Source organism: Camellia sinensis, chromosome 5 (assembly GCF_055761805.1).
Source record: "Camellia sinensis isolate YWXY chromosome 5, ASM5576180v1, whole genome shotgun sequence".
NCBI classification, from domain to species: domain Eukaryota; kingdom Viridiplantae; phylum Streptophyta; class Magnoliopsida; order Ericales; family Theaceae; genus Camellia; species Camellia sinensis.
In genome coordinates, this window is record NC_138965.1 from 16,519,914 (window position 1) to 16,547,065 (window position 27,152).

The 27,152-nt window shown below is 37.3% G+C and overlaps 2 protein-coding genes across 10 annotated transcripts; both read right to left on the reverse strand.

The window, feature by feature from the left end:
• Positions 1-2,508: 2,508 nt before the first annotated feature.
• On the reverse strand, positions 2,509-5,035 carry LOC114278569 (uncharacterized). The gene is made up of 2 exons (XM_028220651.2): positions 3,649-5,035; positions 2,509-2,809 (listed from the first exon to the last, which is right to left on the reverse strand). Exons 1-2 carry the CDS (start codon positions 4,133-4,135, stop codon positions 2,706-2,708), a joined length of 591 nt encoding a protein of 196 aa, XP_028076452.2. The 5' UTR covers positions 4,136-5,035; the 3' UTR covers positions 2,509-2,705.
• Positions 5,036-5,142: 107 nt separating this feature from the next.
• LOC114278567 (protein BASIC PENTACYSTEINE4) lies at positions 5,143-12,675 on the reverse strand. Of its 9 annotated transcripts, none has more exons than XM_082868295.1 (5): positions 12,486-12,617; positions 8,498-8,646; positions 7,797-8,370; positions 6,853-7,025; positions 5,143-6,254 (listed from the first exon to the last, which is right to left on the reverse strand). In XM_082868295.1, the coding sequence occupies exons 4-5, from the start codon at positions 6,919-6,921 to the stop codon at positions 5,385-5,387; spliced, it is 939 nt and encodes a 312-aa protein (XP_082724421.1). In that variant the 5' UTR covers positions 6,922-7,025; positions 7,797-8,370; positions 8,498-8,646; positions 12,486-12,617; the 3' UTR covers positions 5,143-5,384. The 9 variants fall into 9 exon arrangements, with proteins under 9 accessions (XP_082724421.1, XP_082724419.1, XP_082724422.1 ...); XM_082868293.1 differs by having other exon boundaries at positions 8,172-8,370; positions 12,432-12,617; XM_082868296.1 differs by having other exon boundaries at positions 8,172-8,370; positions 12,486-12,614.
• Between the last annotated feature and the right edge of the window lie 14,477 nt (positions 12,676-27,152).

Consider the following 27,152-nt stretch of genomic DNA (forward strand, 5'->3'; position numbering starts at 1 on the left):
ATAAAATTACAACATATTTATATTAATTTTTTTAATAAATTTTATGTACTTTCTATTTTTACATATTTTTATTTTCCAAATGAATATAAAAGAAAATTAAATAGTTATAATTACTTTTAATTTTATATTACTAATTTTTATTCTAATTTAAAATGAGTATTTATTTAACTATTTTATAATTTAGTATATGTCACATAAAATTATTATATGATAATTACACTTTTATAATACGATAGAACTAAAATTATAAAAATACACAAATAATTTAACTAAAATTAATATATATAAGTATTCAAATAACGATTTTATAGAACAATAATGTCAATATTATCAAAATAAATAATTAAAATCATACTTTAATTTTAAATTAAAATTAAAATTATTCTTTTATAACATACATTGTACCATCAAATATTTTTTAAAAAAAATAACGCATGCATTACACGGGTCAACCGCTAATGAAATAGAGAAGTTATCTTTTAGGCTCTCATTTAGATTGATTATTTCTTTTATTTGTCATTTGTTATTTGTTGTTTATTATTTTCTTAGTCAATCAAACATAAAAACAACTTTTTTTTTTTAATAAATTGATCATTCTATTTTAATAAACTACACATAACCTAAAAGAAAGGAAAAAAAAAAGAAAAAGAAAAGTAGCATCATTAACCTTCCCATTTCGTTATCATTCATTCTTATTACTTACATACATAAATTTAAAAGGTTATATAAATACATCAGTTTTTTTATTACTTATAATGAGAGGGAACCATTCTTTCTATATTATTAATTTTGAAATTCTTTCATATTTTATTTTATGAATTCGATTTTGAGCCCACAATGGTAATCTGAATTGTTTATCTCGTAAACCTCATATTTTGAGTAAATGGAAAAGATGCGGTAAAAAATTACAATATCTCTAATTTTATTCTTCAAAAAATTGATGGATTTCTCAATGCTGATATTAAATATGCAATCTAATATACATGTAACAGAGGTGTGTACTGAAGGAGTTCCCAAAATTGGGACAATGAAAAATCGTATATATATATATATATATATAAAATATACAAAAATCTTTCACAATAATATTGGCGCTCTATCTTTAAAATTTTTTAAAAATTTATCACTAAATGTCACTTTTTAACATGACGTCTATAATTAATCTCTTAATATCTTTGCGAATTTTGATTCTCTCCATTTCATGTATATAATGGAGGATTTCCAATACATTTCTAATGGTTATTAAATATAAATGTAAATTTATAATTATTTTTAAATTAAAAAAAAATCATTATACTCACCATTAGATAATATAATGGAACCTCACAATCTATTTTTTACAACAAAATGTTTACTTTTGAAAATGAAAAATTTTGATTCATAAAATCCTTATATATTGTGGTGTTGTATGAACTTTAATACATTTTATAGATAATTTCGATAATCTATTTAGTTTTGTAGCCAAGTGATAACAAAAGGGTAATGCTATGTTATGTGCCACATGCAATTTATGTCATTTATAAATTTGATTATCTTTAAAATTTTTAAAAAATTTATCACTAAATGTCACTTTTTAACATGACGTCTATAATTAATCCTTTGCGAATTTTGATTCTCTCCATTTTATGTATATAATGGAGGATTTCCAATACATTTCTAATGGTTATTAAATATGAATATACATTTATAATTATTTTTAAATTAAAAAAAATCATTATACTCACCATTGGATAATATAATGGAACCTCACAATCCATTTTTTACAACAAAGTTTTTGCTTTTGAAAATGAAAATTTTTGATTCATAAAGTCCTTATATATTGTGGTGTTGTATGAACTTTAATTCATTTTATAGATAATTTTGATAATCTATTTAGTTTTATAGCCAAGTGATAACAAAAGGGTAATGCTATGGCATGTACCAAATGCAATTTATGTCATTTATAAATTTGATTATCTTTAAAAATTTTAAAAAATTTATCACTAAATGTCATTTTTTAACATGACATCTATAATTAATCTCCTAATATCCTTTGCGAATTTTCATTCTCTCCATTTCATGTATATAGTGGAGGATTTCCAATACATTTCTAATGGTTATTAAATATGAATGTAAATTTATAATTATTTTTAAATTAAAAAAATCATTATACTCACCATTTGGATAATATAATGGAACCTCACAATCTATTTTTTACAACAAAATTTTTACTTTTGAAAATGAAAATTTTGATTCATAAAATCCTTATATATTGTAGTGTTGTATGAACTTTAATGCATTTTATAGATAATTTCGATAATCTATTTAGTTTTGTAGCCAAGTGCTAACAAAAGGGTAAGGCTATGGTATGTACCACATGCAATTTATGTCACTTATAAATTTAATTACTACAAATGGCATAATTAAGTATTAAGAGAGTTATAACTATTAAAAAAAAAAAATTAAGTTATAATCAAACATCAATATAACTAAATAACTCTCAGATTATAACCAAAATAATATAATAACTAACATCACGATGTATCATAATTAACAATACATTAGATAATAAAAAAAAAAAAATACAAAAATCATAACCAAAGTGCATATAGAATTTTCGTAACAAAAATCATCAATATCAGAAAAACTTCTCAAGACACTTATTAACTGCAACAAGAAGATGAAAGACTTGAAATTTTAACAAGCAACAATAAAGCTATATATCTTTATCGAATGCTCAACGAGCGCTTCAAGTTGCTGCAGTTTTCCGGGAAAGCTCGAGAAAATGACAAAGAAAGTGATCTTCTCAAAGTCAAATCATCACCATTACCTGTAGGAAAGGAATGGATCCAATTCTAACTTAGAAGAGTCAGAAATATATGTACTAACAAAATTTTTAACAAAAACATATAGACTATAGTATCAATTTCTATTGGAATAAAAAAATTTATATATATATATATATATATCTATATTGAGTCTTCGTTTGGGAAGAGTTAAAATAGCTTAACTTTTTGATTTTTTGACTATTTTAGCTTGGCGTTTTTAGTCTCGTTTGGTTTTTGTTTTTGACTTTTTTTACTTTCGTAAGAGAAAAAGTGTAATGATTATGATTTAGATGTAACATTTTGTCTTATTGACTTACATAACCAATCTTGTCTATTGTGTTTTTTAAGTCAAAAAAACCAAAACCAAACATAGCTTGAGTTACAAAATATATTTTCTTTTATTAAAGACATCTACATGTAATGGTAGATTATTATTTACTTAATGTGATCAATTGTTTGCCCTCCAACTAAAAACATATTTATTTATGTATTAATTAACAACAATCCTGGGCATATAATAATGAAAAATATTTGGGGGCCCTAATTCTGTGGCTCAAATGGCCAAAACGACGTCGTTTTGGCCATTTTGATGATGTTTTGTACTCAAAACGACGTCGTTTTGGCTATTTGAGCCACATTTGAGCCACAGAATTTGGGCCCTCTACCATTGCTCTCAGCTACTTAATTTTTACTTTCATTTTTGTTTAAAAAAAAAACAAAGAAGTGTGACCTATACAGTTTGATAATAATTAATAGATAACACTCTTATAGTAAGGGTTTTTTTTAAAAAAAAAAAAATTAAAATCGTAGGAATGACGATTGCCCCTTCATTCTTGATTACCTGTCCTTGCCCGATCTACATTGATCAAATCAGATGTATGATCACAAACGGCTCCAACTTGCACCATGGCTTCCTGATCAATCAATGCCTCCACCTCTTCAACTTGCACCTCCCCGTCGCGTATTTCCCAATGCAGTGTCTGTTGAGTCGATGAATGGTTTGATTCTGATTGGTCAATAGCAACTGGCAAAGTGGGTTTAGCTTGATCCTTAGTCCTGAAAAGGTTGGCGGAGATTAGGCAAATGATGAACATGAGGAGGGGGAACACCACCATTGACGGAGCAAAGTAGATGATCCAATGGTAACCCGGGTGATGCTGACCGTGGTAGAACCACTCAACGATCATGGCAGTGCCTAGGGAGAAAGTGGCGACGCTGCTGATGAGGAAGAGTTGGAAGATTTTTGGGTTTGGAAGGTGGAAGAAAGCAATGACATTGGAGACCCCCAATGGGAGTGGTGTTTGGGCTATTGTTGGTTGATGATTCATATTGGCATGTTTGTGAATTGGAGGAAAAGAAATAAGAAAAAAAAAATAAAAAAAAAATTGAATAAAGATGAAAATGGAGAGAGAATGAGATTTTTGTGGAATTGAAATTTTGAAAAAGGTCCAACATGGATAAGGTTTTGAAAGATTGTTGAAGAATTGAAATTTGAAAAGGTGGTGCAGATAAGTTTGTTACAGAATTTTGAGTGGAGTGGGGATTGTCCGTTTGTTTGTTTGTTTATTTTATTTATTTATTACGAATTCTCCATGATAAATGATATATTGTTGGTCCATCTAATCCTTTTCATATATATATATATATATATATTTAAACATTTCATATTTATCAGAGAATGTGAGATTTATTACTAAAAAAAATAAATAATAATAATTAAAATTGTGAGATTACCATGGGAAATAATAGGGATCAAAGTCTTGCTCACTTTGTAATTGTAATTCCAAATTGAGTAACTAATCAAAAATCATTCTCAATTTAATTTGTTCCAAATAGTGAAATCATGAAAACCCAAAATTATATTCTCATTTTCTCTCAAAATTCCTGTCATCTAAATTGAGTTTTAGGATTTAACCTTAATTTGACTAACACCCATTCAAATTAATTTGAATTATCCAAGCCCAAGTCCAGAGGCCAAGACCCGATACGATGACAGGTGCTATCTGCCTCCAACTTTGTGACGAATTGAAATCACGAAAATCAAATTTTCCCAAAAAAGGCAAGGGTGAGACTGACTACCTACTACTTCAATATGGATACGAACTGAGTCCAAGCCGAATGTCACTGCTAGGAGAAATATTTGGCAATCTTAGAACATTGCTCCACACCACACATGTTAGGACATTCATACCATCCCCATGAGGAGGGACTCAAATGATACCACTGTCCACAGATCACCTTCCGACTAAGTTAAATTTGCATCTTTGTTCTTTTACTAAAGAAAGGAATTGAAGATGTGTACCTGCAATTCTGCAAAAACAATGAACAGCCTTCATCGACCCAACCAGAGAACAATTTGTATAAATTCTAGTAGTCTACAAAAATTCCCCTTCTGAGGAGGAGGACAAACATTTTAGTCGCATCACAAAAAGTTTTTGTCAACTGAATCAGCTCAGAAACTGCCCTTGTACTGGAGCTCACATCTTTCCCTTCATCGAGTTCGGCAAACTTTCTTGGTTATCAGTAAATCTTGAAATCTAAACAAATTTTGATACCCCCAAAGGATTGTCAATGAGTTTACTTGATGGTAATGTAGCGATTTGAACCATGTTTGGACCAGTAATCCTTGAGATCCAGTGGTATCGACAAATCATGGCCACCTGCTGCCAGCCGACTAAGCAATCTAGTAAAAACACTTCCGCTCATTTTCCGGCCGCCCATTCGCACGTGTCGTTTGTTTGGCATCTGAGGCAGTGGATATGCAGAGAGTGTCGTTGTGCAGCATGAGGACTGCCAACCACCATTTCCCCATTTGTAGCACTGCCGTGGCAGTCCAGTGCATGAGCAAACAGGTGGCGACATGGTAGACTCGTCAAAATTAACCTCGTTAATCAAACCAAGTTCCTGCGCATCCCACTCAGCTTTTGACCCATCGGTCGTAACATGCCTATTCAAATCCTCACCCACTTTCTTTCCCTTCTTCGACACCTTGGATGAAACAGCCTTGTTCTCATTTGCTCGTTTTGCTTGGTGTGAATTTACAGCTTCAGATGGAATTGTTGGCATTGGAAAGGTATGGGTTATTTGTGCTTCCCTTCTGTTGTAAGCGGCTTCAGCGGCACTGGCGGCAGGATGATTTGTTGGGTGGTGCATACGCTTTGTTCCATGTTGGATTCCATAACCTAATGTACCATTCATGGAGTTCTCTTGAAACCGAAGGGCTGCAATCGCACTGTCTCGCTCCCTGAAAGCATTATTCCGTGCAGCAATTGCTTCATCTCGCTGCTTGACTGCCTCGTTTCGCTCCTCTATGGCTGCATTTTTTTCAGTTATTGCCCTATTCATTTCTTCAACAGCTGCATTCTTCTCAGCAATTATTTGCATGATCTTCTTATTCATAAGGCAGGCATTTGCTTCCTTCATCTGATGCTGGGGCATCATATTCCACTGCAACAATAAACAGAATGACGGTAGAAATTCTCGCAATTATCAATTCAGAGGAAACCAGAATTGCACACCAAAAGCAAAAATTGAAAAAAACTAGGACCGGTTTCTATTTCCCTCCTTCTCTTTATGCGTGTAGAAATGAAAAATGGTTGTAACTGTTATTTGGGAAAAACACTGAATGTATAGGGAAATAAAAAAAAAAACACCTGAACAAATCAAAATTTAAAATCAAAAACTTGGGCAGTTATACAGAGGTAATTTTGGCATGAAAAAAATGTGACATAGCTTCACGAAGTGAGTTGTGTGTTTTATATAAAAGAATACATTGTTGAGCGAATTACATTTTTCACCCTTGAACTTTCACCCAAATTTCATTTTGGTACCTCATCTTATAATTACAACAATTAAATCTTCAGACTTCAACCCGTGTTTCAATGTGGTCCTCCCATCACCCCACCATTTGAAATCTGAGTGAGTTGAAACATGAGAGACCGAAGTGAAATTCATTTGAATGTTTGAGGATGAAAAATTTAATTTACCCTATATTATTGTTTATTCACTTAATATTTGCAACAAATGATTGACACATTGTTATTACCGGAGTGTGCACTCCTTTGTAGTAATCCATCCTATGCCACCCATGTTCAGGTTTCCCACCATCATCCATCTTAAGTCCTTGTAATTGACAGTAAAAGAAGAGATTGACTCAAAGCTGCAGCTCACTGTTCAGATTATCTTGTGTATCTCCTTGTGTTCAGCAGAAGGATTTCCCTATATTTTGAGAAAGAAAACCAGAAGAGATTGTGAGTCAACAAATAAAAGGCAATGCTGCCAAAAGGGTGTTCTACTGATTTTGGGGAATGGAGGTGCACATCAATTCCCAGAGAATACTTATCGCCCAACAGATCACGGCCCCAAAACAATAAAACAATGAAATCTTTTTACTTGCATAAGAAAATGCATGATGAACTAATTTATCAAGGATAAGTCACACACACTAGATAGCATAGAAGAAATATCCCCACCAATGAAAAACGGAGAAACATCCCACTAAATCTATATGGTCCATTCGATTTGAAAAGAAGATTCATAATCTCATAACAGCCATTTCAACCGCAAACAAGAATGCTTGAATATTTTCATTATAGACGATTAAACAAAGAAACAATACACAAATAACAAACCATTTCAATGCATTTTTCAACCCTTTTTTAGTAAACCACACGTGAGAATGAATATTTTGATGGAATCATTCCATTCCATCTCATTCCAATGAACCAAACACTACCTTACATGTTTAAGTTCATCATTGAGGCTTATACAGGAAAAGAGAACCTAAGCTATCGTAAAAGCAGGTGTCTGAATTCGTCTATATTCCTACTTGTATTGCCACTGGTTCTGCAGCTTAGTTCACACACACACACACACACAAAAGAAGAAAACAGAAGAGGCAAGAAACCAAAGCGGCACAACCACAGAAGGATCGTGGGTGCTCAAGGAAAATCAGAATTAACTGACCACAAATCCAGTGCTGTTGTGTACCTCAAACAGCTAGGACCTGATTTTTGGTGCTATAGTAAAGATTCCCCACCAGGATTCGTGGCGCATGCAAAAAATTTGATCACCCAGTGAAGCAGCCCATCAAGACCACGAGAAAATTACTAATGAGAATGGAAGCATTCACTTCAGGTTGGCATTTTCACCAATAACGTTAAAAAATGATCAACACGGTTATCACAAGCCAATGTAGGTCCTATGCATCAATACAGCTTAAAGAGCCGTTAGAACACACAGATATTCTAACAGAGAGTCTATCCTGGGCCATTGGCACAAATATTGGTGATATATTGGGAACAACAACAATAGAAGTTTCAAACAAAATGAAAATTCAACAGGTCTCCACTGCCAAAACATCACCTGCTTATGAAAAAAATGCAGTGCAGCGTCTCAACAATTGGAAATCAAAACACACACAATTGCACAATTTCGTAATATTGACAGTAAATAATGTGTCAATGAGAATAGTCCCATATCGCTTGACTAAAAGGTTCTCAGGCTCGATAATCCTCTTCATACTCGAACAAGAATTACTTTATGGTGACCATTTTTGAAAGACCTAATTGAAAAAATAACACTGTTAAACATGAATGTACATGTGCCAGCAAGGCAACCTCTAGCACAGCAGACAATCAACAGATACAACATCAACTTTCCATCAGAAGAAAATGATATAGAAAGTCCACCTGAATCTTTATCAGAAATAGAAATCGGCAACATATCCATCACTAACACCCCACCCCAGTACATAACACCCAATATGAAAGCATGTTTACATCATTCAAGTTAGGATCTCCTCAAGCAACAGATTACTTCTTATTCAATGAGCGTCAACCTATCCAGAAAAGAAAAAGAAAAACATTATTGTTGTATTCATTTTGTATAACCATTATTCAAGTCACCAAAAGGAAGTTGAAGACATCTGCTAAAACAGGAGAATATGTTGAGTTCCATCATGAAAACACACCACAAACTTGGCTTAATTAGCATGTTACATACTTTTTAAAGATAAATACAGACCTTTCTAAGATTTTAGCTCTATGTTTCTGATGAATTCTTAAAAGTGTATATTTTGTTGTTTTGAGTATTAATGCACTTTTATTATTTTAATTCCCTCCATTTATATTTAGTTGTGATTTTAATAAATTCATTTTATCTTTGTCGGAAATAAAAAGGGAAGAAAAGGCTTGAACTTTATTCAAACATAGTGCACGTGTGAGCCTAGTGACGTAAAAGGCATTACAGTGCATTATAGCTAATTAAGTCCATGAGAAAGGCAATTTAATGCCTCTGCTCCACGTCAGGCGAATTGGAATTGGATGGAATGGTGGATGGCCTGGCTCTTCTTTTGCGCATATGGCATGGCATGAAGCCGAGAAAAAAAGAGCTTAGTAATAAAAGCAGTATTCCTGCTCTATACATCGTCTGCACCGCCCCAAACATCCATTCAATTTACGGAATATATTTATTAGGTTAGAGTTTTTAGAGTTTCATATAAATACATACAAATACTCATTATTTGCGAGGAGACAGATTGTAAGGAGGCAAACCAAGAGGAGAAAGAATGAAGTTAAATCCAATATCTTTTCTTTTATTCTTCAGATCTTTTTATTCATATATTTTCTATGTATTCTGGACCCATGAATAGCTAAACTTTTAACTAAGGTTGAGGATGAAACATCATTGATGATGATAACATCTATTCATGAGATCTGATTTACCCATATTTTATTTAACGGTTGAATTGTTCTTGCTTCAAATCAATTGATAAAGATATAGATTCGGTATATGAGTTCAATCATTTTTTTTCTCATGATTTAGGATTATTTTAATCAATTGAATGCTTGGTTTATATTTTTGACATTAAAATCAGATATTTATTGTGATGTTTTTTTAATGGATGCATTAAATAATTTGATTTTAAATATTTAAGCGAAGAAGATCATGCTTTAGATTTTTGAAAGTGATTGAATGATATATCATATGTAAATTGGGTGGGGGGGGGGGGGGGTGTGTGGAATTAATGATCATGAATGTGTTACTATGTATTAATGAGTGTGGATTCAGAAACCTTAATCCCATTAACCTGATTACATTCACTTGTTTGGTTAACTTGCTGTTAGAATTAATTATTTATTTATTCACGTTCAGAATTTCATTTCAAACAAATTAAAAATTTGTTAATTAGGTTAAGGGTTCAATTGAATTCAAATTAATTAGTTTTCTCATAAATCACAAGTCCATGCGGGATCGACCTCATGCTTGTCAAACTATAGTTGGGTATGGTTTGTGTGCTTGCAAGTGCAATAAAATCTCACAACAGTTTCAGCTGAAATTTATTAAAAGATCTCAAATGAATCACCTACCTTATCCATACAAGGAGGTCGGGTTTATCAATTCTTTCATACAAGCAAGTACATGCACAAACTACTACTTTGCAATCTCAAAATTGAAGCTTCCAAGACAATTTATTTTGCCAAATGACAAAAAGCCAAATTCAGATCAAATTTTCAAATTAGACAAAACATCAGGGTTTGCTGTTGTTAGATTGGATTTGCAATCAGATTTGAAGGTCTAATGCTCAACTTTCAAACCATTAGTTAGGGTTGTTCAAATATCTACCCAGCCCGCCTAACCCAAACCAGACTGATCATCCATAGACAGTTTCGACACTAGTTTGGGTCAGTGGTAGTTTGAAGTTGCTAATTTTTTTTGTTTAATGGTAGGGCATCGTAATAGAAATAAAAAAAAAAAAAAAAAAGCCATCCACCCCGATCGGACCGATATATTAAAGAAAAATAATTTTTTACCCACGTGTCTTCTTTTTATTAGTTAAAAATATTTGGGCAAATTACCAACATCCCCCTCGAGGTTTGACTAAAATACGGATTTCTCCCTGAGGTTTGAGAAATTACATCCCACCCTCTGAGGTTTATATTTTCATAACAAATTGCCCCTAATGTTTATATTAATATAACAAATTGCCCCCTTATTTGTTATGCAAATATAACCTTTAGGGGGCAATTTGTAATTTCCCAAACCTCAGGGGGAAATCTGTATTTTAGTCCAACCTCAAGGGAAGTGTTGGTAATTTGCCCAAAATATTACAATCTTATCTTTTTAAACTAATGAGGTCTCATCTCATGCGAAGACCTAGACATCATCACTACACCTTATTCAACTTTTTGGCTAGATATAGTCATTACACCTTATCGTTTCAGACTTCTTAAACAAAACTTGAAGCCTCTTCAAGCCTTTGCTATCGTTGCAGCTTTCTCATCGAAGATCATTTCACCTTCGCCATTAAAGATCCCTTCGCCTTCACCATCACCATCACCATCGCCTTCACCTCCAAAAATTGCTTCGCCACCGCTTCTCAGTCTTGAAAATTTCCCCCTCACCCCTCCTCCTCTCTTTGCTTCACACCCCAAAACCCCCTCTGTCCAAAATCTGCTCTGAACCCTCATCCTCTCTCTCCTTCATAGCCGAAGCCCATTCTCTCTAAAATCTAGTCTCTCTCAAGTCTCACTATGTCTTTTAGCTCTTCCCTCTCAACTCTCACTGTCTCTTTCCTCCTCTCAAGTCTCACTATTGTGTTTCTCACCCTCCCCTTTAATCTTTGTCTTTTACCCCTCTGGCATAAAATGGAGTTAGAAATGTTGTTTTAATTTTTGAGTTACTAGTATGATTTTGCAACATGGCATAGCAGTCGATTTCGACACTCATCGGAAAATTATTCAACCTGAATATGTTCAGCTTCAAACATCTAGTCAGTCAAATTCAAGTGCTTTCATCTTCAACCCAAGGTAATCAGTTCAGGTGACAGACAATGAACCCGACTCGACTCAAGAACACCGTTACCATTAGTTTAATTTGATGCAGTAGGTAACCTTTACTACCAACCATATTGAACACTAGCAACACATAAGTATAACTTAAGTAAAAGCACAAGAGATGCTAGGATTTAAATTGTATAGCACACGCACACCCACACCCACACCCATACACAAAGCATACCTAACTTTAAAGTGCTCCGTACCAAATTTTATGCACCACAACTAGCCCCTATTGGCAGACACATCATCCATTTAGCTACTCCTAAACCATATGGTCTAAAGAACTCAACTTACTTGTTTTTCTAGTACCAATTCAACAACCCATAAACCATTTTGCAAAATCAAAACTAGTTGTCTAGTTCAAAAATAACATCAATCCATTAACATTCAACTATAAAACCACCAAACCACATTATTAATTGCACATGATCTTAATCCAGATAAGCGTGAACAGACATAGATACGTATATATGAGTTGAACATACACATCAATTTTTTAGATATGAAATTTTTTAAAAGCTAAACAAGCACAACAAATCTCAAAACAGTATAGAACTATGTTCCAAAAAAACATCAATCAGATTCAAAAGCACGAAGCTTTGGAGTCAATAGTCATGAATATCAACAAAACTAGGGTTTCGAGCAGATTAATCGTCAAAACCAAAGCACTTGTGCACAATGCTACAAAAGTATGTATATGAGTTAGATTATTAATAGCAGGACAAAGAACACGATAAGAAATCGAATCGAAGGAAAAGTTTTTGAGTTGAAGAGGCAAAATTACAGAGAAAGATGATGATATGAGGATTGAGCTGTCCAAGAATCAGCGTAGACTAACATGGAAACATGTCGCCGATACTACTTCCGATGAAGACTTCCATAGATAGAGAGAGAGAGAGAGAGAGAGAGAGTTTTGCCTTCCTTTTCTTCGAATGGTCTTAGCGGTGTCCGATTTATTGCTCCCTCGTACAGATGCTACTGATTTTATTAGTAGTGTGTAGTTTTTTTTTTTTTCTTCTGAGGTTGGTGAATTTATTTTATTTATTTAATTTTTCGACAATGCTACGTAGCTCAAATTTTGTGGCTCAAAAGTGGCTCAAATGGCCAAAACGACGTCGTTTTGAGTACAGAACAACATAAAAATGGCCAAAACGACGTCGTTTTGGCCATTTGAGCCACTTTTGAGCCGCAAAATTTGAGCTACGAGACATTTTCCTTAATTTTTTTAACTTGGTTGCTTTCTTTGTTGAGAAATAACAACAGTGAAATAGAGAAAAAAATTAGGGTGAAACACAATGTAATTTTGTGAACGATTTAGTCTTTTTTTTTTTTTTTTCTTATAAATATAAAGGTCCCATTAAAGTGAAAATTATAAAAAATGGTAGTCACTTACATGTTTGGATTTAATTTGAGTACTACTATTAGCACCTACCTTTCTTCTTTGGACCCCTCATCTCTTTTATTTTTTAATTCCAATTTTGTCCAAATATGAAGTTACATTTTTACCCTCATCCTTACCATTCTAACCCTAATTTTCCAAACCCTAACCTCTCTCAACTTCGGTTACCGCCTTCACCTGTCGTTGGCCAGCACCTCACTGCCATCTGCAGCCACTCAGCCCCTCGCCGCCGGTCGGAGCCACCCAACCCCTCACTGCCAGTCTAATCCTACCAGTCACCTCCTCCTGCCGGCTCTTCTTTCTCACCAACTTGATTGGTGGGTTCTCTGTACTTTCTCAATTTCTTCTTCATCACATTCTTCACTTGCTAATACACTGATGTCCGAATCACTACTGACATCGATACTCTCTAAGCTCCATATGATCTCTTAAAACCTCCATTTACGTTTGATTCTTGAAGAACACAAAAAGATGAGATATGAAATGAGTCATTTTTTATTCGAGATTCGTCGAAGAAAGTGAGAACTAAAGATGAAATAAAGTGTATAGACATTGTGCATGATAATGACGAAGAAGCCATGGATGAGTGATCTAAAAATACAAGTGAATCATCAAGTCTGTGACTTATAAGTTGCACACTGTTGATTTATAAGGAAGATGACAAGAGTAGAGATTTTTATTTATTATTTATTTTTTTATTAAATCTATAAATTAAAATGGATATCATGAAACTTGTCTATCAAAATCTTCAGTTTTCTTTCTGGGTCTTCTAAATTGATTGTGTTCTGCAATTGTTGAGTTGGTTTGGGTTGGATTTGAGGGATTAGGCTTTGGAAACGGAAAGGGTGGAGGTCGCCAGTGAGGGTGGAGGTTCCCAGAAAGAAGGTTGTCGACGGTGAAGAGTTGTTGACGATGGAAAGGATAGATAGAAGAAAAAGAGTTGAGGTCCAAAGAAGAAGGGTATAGATGGTATTAAGGTGGGGTTTCAAAGAAAAGATGAGAGGGTTACTGTGATAACCCTGTTCCATAATATGTTAATTGGTCCTTAACATGAATGTATAACTTCTTTATTTGATATTATTCACTAGGCTATCGTTCACGCTTATTCATGTGTTTGTAGGTGAGCCAAGAGAAGTCCAGACCCAGCCCCAGTGATGTCTGTGTAGAACAACAAAGGTTTTGAAGAGTCAGCCCTTGCGTCTTACGCACAAGACCCGCCTTCGCCTTTTGTCATTCTGTTTTATTTTGTCATGTGGGCGAAGTCTTTGAATATGTTGTATATAGTTTTCTTAGGTTGACTTAGACTTATATGATCCTGTGTGTACAGAACCTTGTGTAGTACATATTTTGTTGTGAGTTATTAATATGCATACGTATGGTTTGTTATGATGTGCCATGTAAGCACAGCTCTATGGACAAAGTTTTAAACTGCTTTCATTTGGCCCCCATTAACTCTGTTAACATATATTTGGTTTGGTTTGAGGCCGCAGGTAATCTCATGATTATTGGCCGGTTATGTCCTCAACCCACGGGGGCGGGTTCGGGTCATGACAGAGTGGTATCAGAGTACGAGTTAATAACTCACACACTTGTCCAAAAGAGCAATAAGTGTCTAGAAAAGATTTAGGATGCATTCATGTGACAAGTATGAATTTGGAAGCATCGAGAATATGCCTAACTATTTTGATATGAATGATTATGTGTGATAAGTTTGTGAATTGCTTGCATTGCAATTGTTTGAATATGTGTGCTTCCTAGTATATGCATACTTGTATACCTTTTGTATAAAGTATAATGTAAGTTTAATCAGATGGTGAGAACAAGAGATGATGAGATAGAGGAGTCCTCTACTGCCAGAATAGACAGAATGGAAAGACTGATACAGGAAATGGCAGAAACGTTGAGGCAACAACAAGAGTGGCAACAAGAGTGGCAACAACCACACCCTCCACCTCTACCTCCACCTTCACCTCCACCTCCGGCACCTCCTGTGCTAGATAATCAGAATGACGATCGGATAATAGCACTCACCAAAGAATTCAAGAAAATGAAACCACCACAGTTCCACGGGGGACTAGATCCATTGAAAGCAGAAGCATGGGTCCTCGGCATTGAGAAACTATTTGAAGTGTTCCCGTATTCAGAGACACAGAAAGTACTTCTAGCCACTTTTATGCTAGAAGACGAGGCAAGAAGATGGTGGATGTTAATGTGAGAAAATCATAAAGATGTTGATTGGGTGAAATTTCTAGAGATTTTCTACGACAAGTACTTCCCACAATGTGTTCGGGATAGGAAAGTAGCAGAGTTCATGGAACTTAGGCAAGACAGCATGACTGTAGCTGAGTATGAGGCCAAATTCACTGAATTGGCCAGGTTTGCACCACACGTGATTAACACTGACTATAAGAAGACGAGACATTTTGAAGGTGAGCTCCGAAGTGACATTTTAGAAAGAGTGAATGTCTTGAAGCTGGAGATCTACATTGCGGTGCTAGACAGGGCCATTATATCAGAGGCTAACATAGCTAGACAGACTAAGTCAACAACTGACTGGAAAAGTAACAAAAGGCAAGGCTTCTTTTCAAAGAAGAAATTTTCGAAAAAGAAAAATACGGGCTCCTCAAATACTTCAAATTCTTCCCGAGACACAGCTCCCATGTGCAATATTTGTAGGAGAAAGCACTGTGGAGTTTGTTAGCATGTGTCAGGAGCCTGTTTCAAATGTGGGAAACAAGGGCTTATGGCCCGAGATTGTAATCAGAATGGTGGAAAGCTAGCTGCTAGCTCAACTGCATCAATTCCGAAGCCGGGAAATACTATGAGACCTGCCATCACCGGGGATACCGTGAGACAAGGAAGAGTTTTTGCACTTATTCCGGGCGATACACGAAATACCAATGCAGTTGTCTCAGGTACTATATCTATATGTAATCAGGATGCTTTTGTGTTAATTGACTTCGGATCCACACACTCTTTTGTGACATGTGCATTTGCATCTAGACTGAGTAGACCTCTAGAATTACTGCCATATCTGCTATGTGTGTCTGCTCCATCTGGGGAATCTGCATTGTGTGAATCCATATACCGGTTTTGTGACATGCGTATTGAGGATGCTATCCTATATGTAGATTTGTTGCCCTTGAACTTTAGGCATTTTGATGTAATTTTGGGCATGGATTGGTTAACCAAATATTGTGCCACCATTGATTGTGTGACAAAACGGGTTGTGTTTAAACCACCAGAACATAAAGAGATTGTGTTTGTGAGTAATGGGGTAGTGCCTCCACCTTATTTGATATTTGCAATGAAAGCATGCAAACTGATCAGGAAAGGGTGTCAGGGTTATTTGTGCTATGTGTTGTCTGAACAATCTGTGAATGTTGAATTGAATGATATCCCTATTGTTAGAGAATTTCCAGATGTGTTTCCAAATGAATTACCAAGGAAATTGGTAGACAGGGAGATAGAGTTTACTATTGAAACTGTGCCAGGTACCCAGCCCATTTCTAAAACTCCCTACAAAATGGCTACTGCTGAAAAGAAAGAACTGAAAGAACAGTTAAAAGACCTGCTTGACAAGCGGTTTATCCGACCTAGCACTTCACCTTGGGGTGCACCAGTACTGTTTGTGAAAAAGAAAGATGGAACCCTACGCTTGTGTATCGATTATTGAGAATTGAACAAGGTAACAATAAAGAACAAATATTCCTTACCCCGTATTGATAACTTATTTAACCAGTTGCAGGGATCACAAGTGTTTTCCAAGATTGATTTGAGATCCGGGTATCACCAGTTGAAACTAAAGGCAGAAGATGTTGAGAAAACCGCATTCAGAACGAGGTATGGTCATTTTGAATTTCTTGTTATGCCATTTGGGGTGACTAATGCTCCGACAACATTTATGGACTTAATGAACCGAATTTTAAAACCTACCCTGATGAATTTGTTGTGGTTTTTATTGATGACATTTGATATATTCTAAAGATAGACTTGAACATGAACATCATTTGAGAACTGTCCTATAAATACTTCGGGAAAGAAAATTATTTGCTAAACTAAAGAAATGTGAGTTTTGGTTGGATGAAGTTGTCTTCTTAGGGCATGTTATCAACAAAGAGGGAATTTCAGTGGACCCACAGAAAATAGAGGCAATTGTGAATTGGCCTACACCGACAAATGTGGCAGAAGTCCGTAGCTTCATGGGCTTAGCCGGGTATTACAGGAGGTTTGTGAAAAACTTTTCAAAGATAGCTGTACCTCTTACCCAGTTGACACGCAAAGGGCAATCATTTGAATGGAATGACGACAGAGAAGCTGCCTTTCATGAACTAAAAACGAGATTGACCACTGCACCAGTACTGACATTGCCCACAGGTACGAAAAATTTTGTGATTTTCAGTGATGCGTCTTATAAAGGTTTGGGTTGTGTATTAATGCAGAACGAAAAGGTTATTGCTTACGCCTCCCGACAGTTGAGACCACACGAGAAAAACAACCCAACGCACGATTTGAAATTGGCCGTAGTTGTTTTTGCTTTGAAAATCTGGCGGCATTATTTGTATGGGGCAAAGTGTGAAGTTTACATGGATCACAAAAGTCTGAAATACTTCTTCACGTAGAAGGAGTTGAATATGCGACGGAGGAGATGGCTGGAACTGATAAAGGATTATGATTTAGAGATTCAGTATCACCGCCGGAAAGCTAACACTGTTGCTGATGCCTTGAGCAGAAAATCAACGGGGAGTATGACTTGCTTGCTTACTGAACAGAAAGAGATCTTGCAAGATTTTGAGAAGTCTGAAATTGAAGTGGTAATGTGTGAACAGGCCGGATTGATAGCCGTTATTACAGTCGAACCAGCAATCATTGATGAAATCAAACAGAAACAGAAAGAGGATGAATTCCTCAAGAAGGTGATAGATGAATTTGAGACAAGTCCGAAAGCAGAGTTTGGCGTTGTAAATGAAGTGTTGAGATTTCGAAACCGAATGTGTGTCCCAGACATTCCGGAACTAAAAAAGAGGGTTTTAGATGAAGCCCACAAATCAGCGTTTGCTATGCATCCGGGTAACAATAAAATGTATCAGGATTTGAAATAGACCTGTTGGTGGCCTAAGATGAAGAAAGAGATTGCAAAATATGTGTCCAAATGCCTTCAGTGTCAGCAAGTTAAAGCTGAACATCAGAAACCAGGCAGTTTACTGCAACTTCTCCCTATTCCTGAATGGAAGTGGGAGCATGTGACTATGGATTTTGTTGTTGGCCTACCTCGGACTTCTCGAGGTATGGATTCTATTTGGGTTGTAGTTGACAGACTGACTAAATCTGCACATTTTTTGCCTGTCAAAACTACATTTAATACTTATAGATTGGCTACTATTTATGTTGATGAGATCGTTTGTTTATACGGAGTTTCGGTATCTATTGTGTCGGATAGAGATCCGAAATTTGTATCTAGATTGTGGAAGAGTTTGCAGGAAGTTATGGGGATGGAACTAAGGTTCAGTACTGCATTCCACCCACAGACAGATGGGCAATCAGAATGAACAATACAGACTTTGGAAGATATGCTTCGGATGTGTGTTTTGGATTTTCAAGGGAGTTGGGAAGACTATTTGCCACTGGCGGAATTTGCTTATAATAACAGCTTCCACTCCAACATTGGTATGGCACCATACGAGGCTTTGTATGGTAGAAGGTGTAGATCACCAAATTGTTGGACAGAGGTTGGGGATAGAGCTTTACTTGAGCTTGAAATTGTGCAAGATACTTCTGAGAAAATCAAAACTATTCGGCAAAGGCTCAAAACAGCTCAGGACCGACAAAAAAACTATGCAGACGTTCGGAGAAGACCTCTTGAGTATGAGGTTGGTGACCATGTGTTCATCCGTGTTTCTCCGATGAAAGGCCAAGTCAGGTTTGGAAAGAAGGACAAGCTGTCGCCCCGTTACATTGGGCCGTTTCAGATTTTGGAAAGGCTTGGCCCAGTGGCCTATAGAGTTGCTTTGCCACCGGGATTCGAGCAAATCCATAATGTGTTTCATGTGTCAATGTTGAGGGGTTATCTCCGAGATCGTTCCATGTGATTGATTATCACCGGGTAGCTTTGGATAAAAATATGGAGTACACTGAATAGCCGGAACGAATTGTTGACCGGCAAGTGAAACAACTGAGAAGCAAGTCTATCCCAATGGTGAAAGTTGAATGGAAAGAACACTATGGGACGGATGCCACCTGGGAAAAAGAGGAGAAAATGCGACTACGCTATTCACATTTGTTTCCCAACGAAGGTAAAATAAGTTTGGAGGACCAAACTTCCTAAAGGGGGGAAGACTGTGATATCCCTGTTCCGTAATATGTTAATTGGTCCTTAACATGAATGTGATTATGTGTTTCATATGATTTTGTGTGTCATTAGGTGAAAATATGTGGTTTTGAATTTCTATCTGTTCACCGTAGGAATATCTGTTTGATTATCTGCTCTGGAAATTAATTGAAGGCCTTATCGGCCACGAGAACCGAAATTGATTACGCCATTGTGATTAGCGTAATTTTTAGAGCCTACGGTGAAATTTAATTAGAAATTGAGTTAGATCAAAATAATTAGATTCAGAACGATTAATTAAGTGTCCAATTATTTAATATTGATATTTTTGATTAGTAGGACTTACCTTAAGGGCACTATACACTCAATATCTCTCTTTTATTTCATTTGGCTGATTTTGAGCTCCTTAGAGAGTGAGAGAACCGAATTAGAGAAAGGGAGTGTAGGAGATTGAAGGTTTCTCAAGAAGCTTGAAGATTTTGGAGTGTAACTCAAGAATTAAGCATAAGTTTGGGAAGATTAAAGCTCCTAGGTGAGTAATCAACCCTTAACATATGAATTAGAGTTGTGATTTTGTGAATTGAAGATTAAATAGTGACATAAAGCAAGAAATGAGTTGGTTTTGTTGAATTGAAAGTCATAGAACACATGCATGTAAGGAATTGCTATAAATTTCCATGTTTGAGCACAATGTGTATGATCCATGCTGAATTTTTGGTTTAAGTCCATGTATTTGATCATCTCTTCACCAATTAAGTTGAGAATAATGGGTGTCTCCCACATGCATGTGCAAATCATGGAGTTGTTGGTCTTGAATGTTTGAATTTAATGTGTTGGTGATGAGTTTGGGTCAATTTGAGCCATGCATGTGTTTGATTCATGGAATTGAGCTTCATAATGTTGTAATTTAGTGTTTATACCATGTCAGTACATGTATATGTGGAGTTTGAGCTGAAATCATGCATTTAGAGCATTTGAATATCAAATTGAAGCTCAAGAACATATTCTGGAAAACCCAGAATTTTTGATGTTCGCTCGAGCGGGGGAATCGCCGCTCGAGCGGGAAATACGAGCTCCCAGTTGTAGACATCCCATTTTGGACCGACCTTAAGACTCAGACGTCATCGATTGAGCGCTCGGTGATTGTGCATGTTGTGCTCGTTTCGAGGTTTCAGAGTTCTTGACTGAGAGCCTCGCCTCCGGACCTCGGGACCCTTTGTACTTTGACTCGGTCCGTGGACCAACTTTGTTTTCTCCTCCTGGAGGAAGGGAGAGGTGTTGTAGACCATCTCTCAGTGGTCGTAGACTACTTTTCGTGGTCGTAGGCCACTGTTCCCGTTTGGAGACTAGTTTCCTTTTTTCGGATCCGTCGGCCGTGCGCCTCGGTTCAGGACCGCTTAACATTCTCCGTTTGGCACGTTTTTTGGAATACACCTTGTTTCCTCTGTCTAGTGGGACATTATGGTCCGGGAGACCATTTTGGTGGTCATATGCCACTTTTTGTGCTCAACAGCCAGTTTTCGAGGCCCCCGGCCGCGCGTCTTGCCTCCCGAACTCTCGTTTTGCATCCGTGTTGGTTCGTTCTTGGAACAAACCTTGTTTTTCTTGTTTGGAAGGTGGTACAAGGGTGGGAGACCATCTTTCTCCTTGGAAACCACTTTTCTCCCCACCAGCCGATTTTCTGGTCGGGAAACTGGTTTTCTTGGTCTTTGGGCCACTTTTTCTGGTTTTCCACCCCACCATTGGCTTGCATTCAATGTAGAGACCACCATTTGCCTGGCCAACCACTTTTTTTTTGGGAAACCACTTTGGGTGGTCGGCCGACCACTTAAAGTAGCAGGCCGACCACCTTTTCTGGTCGGCCCCTTTCCTCCTGTTTTGTCAGATTGTGTGGATGCCAGCTGTGCCAGCTGGAAGGCACAGACTGTATCCTCCATACACGTGTATGGAGGATTTACATCCAAGCTTTTTGCTTCTTGAGGAAGCTTTAGGTTCAAACCTCTATAAGAGAGGTCCTCCCTCTCCTTTGCACAGGTTCAAAATTTTGTTGAAGGCAAAATACATATCTCTCTCTATATCTCTATATTTTGGCTCAAAGTGTGTATTGTTCTTGACCTATTGCACCACACCTTATAACCATACACCTCCACCATTGATCTGAGGTTCTTGGAGGGTATTTTCAGAGGTTGAAGAGTTGGTTTTTGGTACCAAAACTTGTTGGTTTTGCTGAGCTTCAAGGGTAACTCCTTTTCCCTCTTTTTAAGCTCTATCTTGATCATTCTCTTAGCCATACTTGCATGCATATTTAGGCTTTGTTGTCAACTGAAAAAAGCTTCATATTTAAGTGTTTCTGATGTTTGTTTAAGGCTCTTTTGGTGTTGAAGGTCATCTATCCTCTTGCATGCTCTATTTAGCCTTGTTTTGTGCCATGCCATGAGACCTTTGTGTTGATCTTTGCTTGGCCTTTTAGCCACTGAAATCCAATGGATTTTCAGTGGTTGGAATGTGGTTTTGAGGGCCTAAATCAGAGAGTGGAGACCCTCTCTCTTTTGGCCTTGTTTGTTTGCATTTTTGGCTTTTCAAAGGAGCACATACTTTCATACTGCCAAGGCTTGGTTCAGGCCCTTTTTGGTGACTTTTGGGACCTGTCTAGACTCTGTCTATGGCTGGTTTGGTCACCTTGTGTTTGCCTCTTGCATGTGTAGAATAATTCCTTTCATGGCTTATCAAAGTAGCACCTCATTCTTGCATGTATTGGTCATGTCTCAGTGGGTTTTTGGCCATCATTTGGCATGTCATGATTCTGTTTTTGGTTGGTTTGGTAGCCTCTCATATGCTTCATATGCTTGTAGTGTAAATCATGTTTACTAGCTTGAAATGCATGATGTTTTGGCCCTCTATTCTAGCATATTTTGGCCTTGATCCAAACTAATTTTGTTCATATTTTGGGCTGCCGTAGCTCTGTTTTGAGGCCTTTTGGTTGAATGATGCTTGCCATGCATGCTTGTAGTGTAATAGCCTTGCCTAGCTTTGAGTTTTTGAGATCCCTTGCATGCTTAACTTGAGGTATTTGCATGTTTTGGCATTATGAGGAATGTTATTTCAGAGCTTATTTCTTAGCCATATTTTCATGTTTGTCACTCTTTCAATGTGCTTGAGAGTTGCATCATTATACCCCATTTGTGAGCCATTGCATGAACTTTATTTTTGTGCCTTTCAAGCCATCATCTTAGTTCACTTTTGCCCCTATTCTGGCCTGCATAGGGTCTGTTTGGAGTTGGTTTGGCCATTTGAGCATTGCCTTGCATGCCTATAGTGTAATACACTTCACTAGTTTCGGTGCTTTAGCTATTCAACATGCATTGTGTGAGTTGTTTACATCATTTGGAGTCATTTTGTGTGCCATTTCAGAGTTGGAACATGTGTCCTTGCACTCCATATTTCATCATTTTCAATGCGTTCAAAAAGTTGTGTTTTATGCCTTAGGCTTGGGGCCATTGCATTGGGCATGTTTGCATGAGTTTTAGAGCCTTGTTTTCATCATCTTTGGCCACTGATTTGGGTATGACTGAGGCCCATCCATTTTGGTTTAAGTCCATTTTGCATCGAGTATGCCATTGTAGTTCATAGCATTGAGTATGCCACGTTGTCGCATGATTGATCATTGCATTGGGCAAGCCTTGTTCATCTCATCGTGTATATTAGTTCCATGTGCATTGTGTATGCTAGTGTCATGAGCATTGTGCATGCCATGTAGCTTATAGCATTGTGTATGCTAGTTGCATGTTTGCATGTTATCCCTTGCATATTTGCATCACTTAGTTGCATTGCATTAGGATTGCATGCTAGAGTTGCATTTGTGCATGCCATGTTTGTTGCATTGTGTTTGGGATAAGAGTTAGTCCGAACACGGGAAACGAGGGACGTCTCGTACTCAAAATGACGAAACGTGCCTTGATTCCCGGTCGCCGACATTCTTGACTACCCATGATAGAGTTGTTGGCTTTAGGTGCTTGTATGTGCATTCATTTCACATTGAGTCGTGCAATTCGGCTCCTCGGCCATCATGCATCGAAATGCGTGATTGGTGGCCTGAGAGTCGAGGACTACACTCCCTTGAGCTTATGCAATGATGAGGAGAGTGGTCGTGCACACATGTGTTACAAATACTTTGCCGTGCCTCTCTCTTTCTCTTTGTTGCAGAAAATTAGAAATCAGGAGAGGAAACTGGTCGGCCGACCAGATTTGCTGGCAGGCCGACCACTTTTTTTGGTTTCCACCACAAAAGGTGGTCGGTAGTTGGTCTCCCATGCCTATAAGCTGGTCGGCAGCCTTCCCACAGATTCCCAGGGTGGAGTTTCATCTTTCTGGAGCTTTGTGCAAGTTTCTGAGATCAATTGCAAACAAAGGCAAGTTGGGGCGTCGCGAGAGATTTCTGAACAAGCCAATTCAAGCATGCATGCGTCCTTTGTCATTCAAAGCAGAGCTAAGGCAGCCCATATTCATTTAGTTTGTATGCTCATTTAGATTGCTTACTTCGTTAATCTTGTATAATAATTAGCTGTAGCTTATTATTCATTTCGTTGTGTAATATCTAGTTTAATTAGATTAGCTTAGGTTAGCTAGTTAGTTTTGTATTATTTATTCGGACCCTCCATCGAGAGGGCGAATTTTGTAATAAGTGTGCATGTGTGTGCTGCATGTCTTCCAACCCCACGTCTTCCTCTCTTTTATTTACCAGCTTACGATGGTTAGTTTTAGGGCGTGTTTCAATTAGCATCCTTATGATTCGCATGTTTGCATTCATTCATCTGTCTTGCATGCACCGGGCTCGGCGCATCATACTAACTACATTGTATTTCAATTCTGAGTTGAATACATGTTATCTATAGCATCTCATATGCCATCTTAGAATAGCCGAGCCTATCTTAGTTGCATTTTGCATGTGTTGCATTAGCCATCTTAACATGAACTAGGATCTTGCATTGATTACTAACTAGTTTCTGTTTTGGCTTGGAGTACTCGGTGAGTGTTTATGCTTTAGCATCCTTGCATGTGTGTGAGTGACTGCCATGATAGCATGCTTGCCATGAGGCTAACTGCTTATGTGATATACCTGCCTGAATGCCTGTGAGTGAATGTTGGATTATTTAAATTGGAACAATTCATCGATTGCGAGTTTTAAGCCCACTTGAGAGTGGCAAATCACCATGTTTTCTAAGCCCACTTGAGGGTGGCAAAATCCCCATTTTAGCCTACTTGCGAGTAGCAAACCGCTTTAAAAAACAAACATGAGATGTTTTGTTCCAACTTAGACGATCTAGTCTATACTTGTATGCTGTGCGCATCACATAGCAATTCTAGGCTAATAAACCGGAATAAGAGCACATGTGTTTTCAAAAACAAGATATCATGCTTAGTAGTGGCCGATCTTTGATCGGGCAAGTGGGGGTGCTCATTGCATGACCTTCCCCAATCGTACCCAAGTTCCCGAGCTGAGGCAACTTTGGTGATGACGGACACGTGGCCTTAGGCACGAGTCAGGGTTTCCTAAATTCCCCCAAAATAAAATATTTAGGTAGCGACTCTATAACTGGCAAAGCAGTCCATGTTTGACACTTCTTTCTAAAAATAGATTTTTCAAAATGATTTGTCGGATTTGGACTCTTTGGTGATTTATCAATCTCGTATTGCACTTTGCGAGATCAGATTAAGAACCGTGATATTGAGTCCGAATTGTAGTAAGGCCAATGGACACAACGGGATTTTCCCGGGACGTTCGGGGATGTCTACAGTTTCTTGCGACTCTGCTGGGGATTTAGAGAACTTGACTCGAACTTGTGATATCTTGTTTTGACTACACTTATGTGTTTCTTTGCATGGCATATGCATTGGTGCGCCTAGGACACAGTGTTTGCCGTCTGCTATTCCTGAATGGTTTGTCGGAGGCTCGCTTTGAGAAGCGTGCCATAAGGTTTACCGGATACGGGCTTTGCCACGATGGGAACACAAACCCCGATTTTTACCGGGGCACCCTTTTTAACCATTCGATCTAGTGCATATTCGGAATCCATAGTGACCATCCCAAACTAGGACAGGTTGCTTACCCGATTATAGGTTGTTTGAAACCGCTATGTGCGTAGTGAAACCCTAGCTCCTGACAAGATAGGATAGGGAAACCCTACCCCTCCATAGGGGTGTTTTGGTTCTCACTTGTTTGCTATGTGCTTTTAGAGTGTGCCTTTACAGGAATGCATGTATTAGTTTGCAAGTCTGGGTATCAGACCTGAGGACATCAGTATTTTGGGGGGAATCAGTTTTTCCTGAGAGAATCAGTTTTACCTGAGGGTATCAGTTTACTGGTAGGGTTTTGGGCAGAATTCAGTAGAGAGCACAGTCGTTTAGCTATGTTTATACCTGTTCTGGTGAAATCAAGTTGAGATGCTGTCTGTTTTCTCTTTTGCAAGGTAGTCATGGAACTATAGCTTCAGAAGGCTCCAATATCCCCCGGTACGTTGGACTTGTGCTGATAGACTTTGTCAGGTCAGAGATTTAGTTCAAGGGAAAATCAGTGTTCCTTCGCCAGAGGCAGGGTAAAAAGGCCAGTCAGGCACAGATCATCAGTTCAACAGTCTTCGGATCAACAGTCATTATCCATCTCACATGTGTGCAGTTGGGTTGAGATATCTGCTTTTACCATAGAGACAGATATACCGATAGATCAGTTAGTGTAGCACGTCCGCGAGGGACCCCGCTACTACAGTTCGGACTCGATTTGTGTCACGGTTCTTAATCTGAACCAAAGAGTCCAAATCCGGCAAATCGTTTTGAGAAAACAGATTTTTTTGAAAGAAGTGCCAAACATGGACTGCTTTGCCAGATACAGAGTCGCCACCTAAATATTTTATTTTTGGGGAAATTTAGAAAACCCTGACTCGGTGCCAAAGGCCACGTGTCTGTCATCACCAAAGTCGCCTCAGCTTGGGAACTTGGGTACGATTGGGGAAGGTCAGCTATGAGCACCCCCTCTCGCCTGATCCGAAGATTGGCCTCTACTAACCATGATATCCGTTTTTGAAAACGTTATGGGTATGTTTGGTTTGTGTTTGAGAGATGTGTTTTAGAGATAAAAAGTACGAAAAGTTGTTTGGTTTGGTTTTTTTCAAAAGATGTTTTCGAAAATTATTTTGAGAGAGAGTTTTGGAAAAAGTGATTGATTTGATGTGTGTGAGAGAGAGATTTGTTTGAAAAACTTGTTTGGTTTACAAGTTTTGAGAATTTTTTTTGGGAAAATTTATTTGGTTTGATTACTTTTAAAAACTTATTTGTAGAGAAATTTTCCCAAAATTTTTTCAGAAATGCAAACCAAACGAACCATATGTGTTCTTATTCCATTTATTAGCCTAGAATTACTATGTTATGCGCGCAGCAAACAAGTATAGACCAAATCGCCTAAATTGGAACAAAACATTGCATGTTCGTTTTGAAGATGGTTTGCTACTCGCAAGTAGGCTAAAATGCAAGTTTTGCCACCCTCGAATGGGCTTTTAGAAAAGATGGTTTTGCCACTATCTAGTGGGCTTAAAACTCACAGTTTTAATGCGTTATCCCAATTTAGGTAATTCAACCTCCATCCACAGGCACTCAAGCAGCTATATCACATAAGCAGCTAGCCTCATGGTAATCATGCAATTATGGCAACACTCATATGCATGCGGTATGCTAAAGCAAAAGGACTTACAGAGTACTCCAAGCCAAAACAGAAACTAGCTAGTAAT

Coding starts and splice junctions, on each gene's coding strand:
- LOC114278569 (XM_028220651.2), bottom strand. CDS start 4,135: ATGAATCATCAACCAACAATAGCCCAAACACCACTCCCATTGGGGGTC. Junction 2,810..3,648: donor TGTAGATCGGGCAAGGACAG/GTAATCAAGAAT, acceptor CCTTTCCTACAG/GTAATGGTGATGATTTGACT.
- LOC114278567 (XM_028220647.2), bottom strand. CDS start 6,921: ATGGATGATGGTGGGAAACCTGAACATGGGTGGCATAGGATGGATTAC. Junction 6,255..6,852: donor ACAAAGGAGTGCACACTCCG/GTAATAACAATG, acceptor TTATTGTTGCAG/TGGAATATGATGCCCCAGCA.